Below are 6,137 nucleotides of genomic sequence, written 5' to 3' on the forward strand. Positions count from 1 at the left end.
CGAAGATCATTAAGTATCTTGGTATTCCTTTTTCAGTTGACCCTTCATTAAAAGAAATGTGGAGATGGGTAAAGGATAAAATCCACAACAAGCTTAACAAATGGCACAATAGATCCCTTTTGCTTGCAGGGAGAATTCAAGTGTGTCAAAAAATTATTTCTTCCTACAATATTTATTATGCCTCTACCTAGATGTTTAACGATTATCAAATTATGGAAATTCAAAAAGACATTAGAAATTATTTGTGGTCTGATGGAAAAGGTAATAAAAAAATTTACTCTATCAACTGGACTTGGTGCCACATGGACAAGCTTCTTGGGGGTCTAGGTCTTAAAGACCTTAAGTTAAGTGGCATAGCTTTGGCCTCCAAATGGATGTTTCATGCTTTGGAGGGTGAAGAACCTTGGAAGGTTATGATCCATAGTAATATTGGAAGAGGTTATCCTAAAAAGGCTAAGTTTTGGAAGAACCTCCCCCTTGCTGACCTTATTTGTGGTGAGTTCCCTACCATAGTTCAAGGCTCTACTATTTTTAAGTCTATTTGGAAAGCCTAGGACTGTGTTAGGTAGCTTATCACCAATAAGGAATTTTTTTATAAAAATAACCTTCATGGTGAAAGGTCCATTTGGTGGAACCTTAAGCTAGGAAATAAACCCCTTACTCTTACTCAATGCTGCTCTGCCAAAATTTGGGCTAATAATGGGATCAAGCAGCTTGTTGATATATTTGAGAAAGATTCCCTTATTCAATGGGAGGAGTTAAAAGTCAAATTTAATCTTTCTGATGTTCACAAGAGGACTTACAATATGATTGCCAAAGCTAGCAAAAACATCCCCACTATTTGCTATGTTGATTCCAACAGTTATCAAAAAATTAAATGGCCTGGTGGCATTGTTTTTCCTAATATCAAAGCTAAAGATATTTACAAAGTTATTAATCACAATGAAGAGATCTTAAGGCATATTTATAAGGTTTGGTATATTGATTTAGACAAATGTGCGTATATGAAAAAAATTGATTATCTTTGGAAAAGTTTTATTGATTTGAAAATTAAATATTTTAAATGGCTACTTATTCTTAACAAGCTTCCTATTAGGAACTCTTTCTTTGCTGTTGACTATTGCAGTATTTGCAGGGTCCCAAAAACGGGAAGGCATATTTTATTTGAATGCACTTTTGCTAAAGAAGTTTGGCTTATGTTTGGTATCTCTATTCCTACTTCCTTTACTATTTTTGAGATTATTATTGGTTTTATCTGCAATGTTAAAAAGGATATTAATATGTTTTGGAATATTCTATCAGCTAACATTTTATGGAAAATTTGGAAATTCAGAAATGAAGAAAGGTTCCAAAATAAACCTAGGCTACTTACTGAGTCTTTTCGAAGGCTCACTTATTTTAAAAAAATTTCATGGGTCCAAATCATGATGAGAACCAGTAAAGTAAGTTCAAAAGGTTTCATAAGGATGGATATGCTACCTTCTTTGCAAACGAGGTTAAGGATGGACACATTTGGAGACAACATTTGGATAATGTCAAGCTCTTTAATCAAACCATTCAAGACATTAGCAAGGAGATCAAGAGAACACCTCAAAGCTTCACTAGCGACATGATTTATATGATGAAAGAAATCCAAGACCAAAAACACCTGGTTTGGATGGAAGGAAATCAAGGCTGGACAACATGGATGGATACTTATGTGGATGTTCTCCATTAGTTGTCCTTCTTACTCTTCTCTCTTTTGCTTGGTTGATATGTAAATCTTTCCATCTTTTGATGAGGCTTGGCCTCTTGTGAACTAATCCCATTCATTTTGTACTCATTTTGATCCTTCTATATTTAATACAAAATAATTATATTAATTTAAAAATCTTACATGAACTTAGAAAATTCTTCTTTTATATATACTAATTTATAATTGTAAGTTATTCATTAATACTTTTGCATATATTGTTATTAATTAATATTTATTAATTTTTTCATTTATAAAATATTTAAAATTTAAATGATCTCTTCAATGATCTTAAAACTAAAAGAATTACTTTAAACAATATTCCCTAATGTATCAAACATAGCAAATCTATGACCAAATCTCTTTCCATCTTGTTTCTAATTTTACACCTAACAATCATATTTGCTTTAAATATTTTGAGTTGGACATAAATGCATTTGGACAATATCAAATCTGAATGATGCACACAACACCAGTTTGAATTATTTTTCCATACTTCTCAATGAGGTTTTATATTGCCCTTATTTGTATCATTGTCCATGCATGTTATAATCTACAAATTCAAACAATGTGTATTTGTATTTGCCTTTCATCGTAGAGTTTAAACATTAAATTTATTCAGAATATCTCTATAATATTTCATAAATATGAGAAATAGTTTCAAACCATTATTACTTATATTATTGAAAAAAAATTTAAAAAATTTATTAATTTAATAATAAAAAATATATATAGTATTGTTAAAAATTTATTCCAACCCAGCTCTTATTTAAAAAAGAACTAAACTATTTTTAAGTAAATATAATTTATCCATAAGTTGGTTAATGTTTCTAATGAAAATATATGTATTACATATGTATGTTAAATCAAACATACACATCTTATAATATAAATAAATAAAACTAATGTTATAAACATGGTGGCCACCACTCTCCATCTCCTTAGGTTTGTTGCTTTGATGGTGCGGTTTCTAGCAGATGAGTGCCTCCGTGTGTGGAAAGGCCTGATGAAGAGAAGTGTTTAATTATATATATTCTTTATATGTTTAGTTACTTGCACTCTACCTCCTGGGCGTATTGACTTAAAAAAACATTTATCAGATTTAAAAACAGAATAAAGAAGTATAATATACTATGAGAAACATAACGATGCCACTCAAACTTCCCATATTTGGGAAATAAAAAACCATACACAGAGAGCGGAGATATGTGAATAGTTATTTCTCTTTAAACAATTAATGTGATATTTTCATCTGCGACCTCCAGATTGTTGTCAGCGATGCGATCCTCGTTTAGCTTTAGATGACTTCATAAAATTGCGGCCAATGTCAGGGAGGTCTTCGGGCTCAATGAATTTGATAGGGCGCCTCTTCTTTGCTTTCTCTGCCAATTGGTATTCTTCATTAAGTATCTTTCTCTTACCAGGTTCAAACCTCACATTATCAATTTGGGGTTGAACAGAAACAGGGTTCGTTTGGTTCTTGCTTGGATCCATTAATGGCCGCCCACGGTCCCCATGTTCCTTCAATTTGAGTTTGTGAGACGGCAGAGAAGACCCAATTGCACGAGTTGAAACATTCATCGAATTTCGATTACAATGAGTGCTCTGCTGATTTTGAGAATGTAAGTTTATAAACCTCTGTTCCTTAACATTCCCATCAATAGCTCGAATGTTTCCATTGTCTTCCATTCCATCAAAGATCTCTGACATTTTGAGTGGTGCAATCGGAGCTGTTAAGAAGGCACCATCATCTAATGGTGGATAAGATAGGCCAATCTCATCATCTTTGACATCTTCTGATGATGATGGGCCTAATGCAGCAGTCTCCATCCATGCATCTACGAGTTTTTTCCAATCATTGACTAGCATCTTAGCCATTGAACGGACTTGTTGTGAATGGTCTCTTCGCAGTCTATTCACCACTCTCCCAATTTGAGTTATCTCAAGAGTGCCCACAGAGAGCTCCATCAACTCCAATTGTCTCAAACACTCCTTCACCTGGTATTCTGACTCTTCAGGATCTAACAACATTCCTCTGATCCTCTCAACTTTTCTGATAACCTCAGACTCCTCCTCTATCTCCTCTGAAGTGTAATGACTACGGTTATCAATAGCCCTCTTTCTCTCACCATGAATGCCATGCTTCTCCTTCGCATGATTATGCTGCCCTTGAGCTGCTACTCCTCCTTTGATGTTATCAGCCCCTGCCAATGTTAATGCATTGCATTCCCCACACCTAACATACCCAATTGAGAACAATCTCTGAGCAATCCTCTCCCTCCCTGCCATCAATTCTTGAGGATATTCACAAGCTGCAATTGCAATGGCTTCTTCAATCAGAGTGCATATATCAGTCTCTCCACTCTCAAATAATTCCCTCAATCTTTCCATCATTAATTTTTTTTTCCATACCCAAAGTCAGATCAGCAATTCACACAACAGCAAATGCTCCAATTTGCTTCACAATATAATCAAAATCCACAATAGAAAGCAAGGATTTTCCGTTTCCTTTAATGCCCCTAAACAAAGACCCTGAAGCGACGCGATTGTAACTCAATAGACGCAGCTTTCAAAGTAAAGCAATCAACAAAAAGATTTCAACAATCCAATCCTTACTATCCACAAAATACCAAGAGTGCAATACCTGAAAGACCCGCAACTTATAAAATTCCAGCTCGATTCGATGCAAGACAAAACTTTAGACCTTTTTCCCTATAATTTATTGATCTATAGATTAGGACGTCCATTTTCCTTTCTGGTTTTTTCGCTGACAATTATATAACCCTTTAGATCAATCAGTTGATTCAAAAAGAATCATTTTCTGCACCTGTTTCTCAATTTAGGACTGCACTATATCATATTCGCACTATTCTGAATGCCTTGCATTTGAGCAACCCCTTTTGCCAATTTACGCTGCTATTTACTGGTTTTCGAATTTAGAAACCCAACAAATTTCTCTGTTGATAGTTGTACCTACATTATCAATTGAATCTGAACAAGATAAATTTTTTTTCCTCGCCGAGCAATTAATCTGCGGTGCTTAAAGTGCTTTTCTGTGTGATCTGGGCAACATTCTATATTACTTAAAACCTAACTTTGTGATAAGGAAATGAACGGCTGATTAAAAGAATGAGAAAGGATCCGGAATGCAAATAGAAACAGCATGTAATCCTCCCATAAGGCCACGGACAATTTCATGTGTCCGTATTGCCAAATCTTTGGCCTTCCCAATTCACTACGGTCCCGTTTGGTTGGAGAAGAGGAATTTGGGTCAAAATCTTATTATTTCAAAAAAAAAGTATAAAATAAAAGAAGAGTATGATGTGGAAATCTAGTATTTATTGAATTCAATTATCAACTTAATAGAATTTGAATATTAAAGGAAAAGCCTAGATAATAATTTTTGATGGAATTGTATTTAAATGATTTATCTATGTATAACTAAAAAGTAATAATCTGATTAGTTAGTTATTCGTGTGTTTTTGCTTTTCATTATTCCATTTATGATTCTTAGATCTCTCTTTCTATGATGCTTATTTTCCTCTTTAGTCCTTGTGCTTTAATTGTAGATCAAATATATTCCCCAGAGCTCTTGTTTTTAATACAAGTATTAATTTTTCTTTAGTCAAAACTTTAACTTTAATAACATCAATTTTACCCTACTCACAATCATAATTGTAACTTTGACTTTTGGTGCAATTTTTTTTTAAAATTTTTTTTGAACTGTTGAAGTTAAATCCAATTTAATCTCCACCTTAACATTGGATTAAACTATAATCCTCATTGAATTGTATGAAACTTTATGGAAATATTTAAAATTAAAGATCACATCTCTCCTCCTTAAACAAGTAGTAAATTTGAAGTTGAGCACAATATGGCTTATTAAAGGTAGCCATTAAAAAATAATGTTGTTATAAAGCTAAAGTAGAATAAATCACACATTGTAAAAAATGACAATCCAAATGACTAGAACTTGAGCAGGAGGAATAAGGGGAAAACAAGTAAATCATGGATTGGAGAACCTATACATGACTACATCAAATATACAATGAGACCAAACCAAGCATATCTAGTTTGACCAAGAAGAGAGCCTTTATAGATAGTGAAGGAAAACCATAAAAACATTACAATTTATCATGGAGTTGTGTATAGTTATATTTGTATGTCATTCTATTATTTCCAATAATAGACATCTTTCTTGAACTGTGAATATAGAGAAGAGATATGTAACATGATATCAAAATAAAATCCCAAAACCTAAATTTCTTGATGCAAAACGCAGATGGACATTTCTATTTTTAAATGTTAAATAAAATTGATTGTCTAGGAGTATCAAAAATAAAATCATTATGTATGCCATGACCCAAATTTTTCTTTTCCAATTCAAAGCTTACAACCAAATATT

The 6,137-nt window shown here is 33.0% G+C and overlaps 1 protein-coding gene across 1 annotated transcript; it reads right to left on the bottom strand.

The window, feature by feature from the left end:
- Positions 1-3,004: 3,004 nt before the first annotated feature.
- LOC149536116 (putative mediator of RNA polymerase II transcription subunit 26b) lies at positions 3,005-4,123 on the bottom strand. Its single transcript, XM_089806234.1, has one exon. It carries the CDS (start codon positions 4,121-4,123, stop codon positions 3,005-3,007), a length of 1,119 nt encoding a protein of 372 aa, XP_089662360.1.
- Between the last annotated feature and the right edge of the window lie 2,014 nt (positions 4,124-6,137).

This window comes from Cupressus sempervirens, chromosome 10 (assembly GCF_028749045.1).
Source record: "Cupressus sempervirens isolate cs-2001-9-10 chromosome 10, ASM2874904v1, whole genome shotgun sequence".
NCBI classification, from domain to species: domain Eukaryota; kingdom Viridiplantae; phylum Streptophyta; class Pinopsida; order Cupressales; family Cupressaceae; genus Cupressus; species Cupressus sempervirens.

Coding starts and splice junctions, on each gene's coding strand:
- LOC149536116 (XM_089806234.1), bottom strand. CDS start 4,123: ATGGAAAGATTGAGGGAATTATTTGAGAGTGGAGAGACTGATATATGC.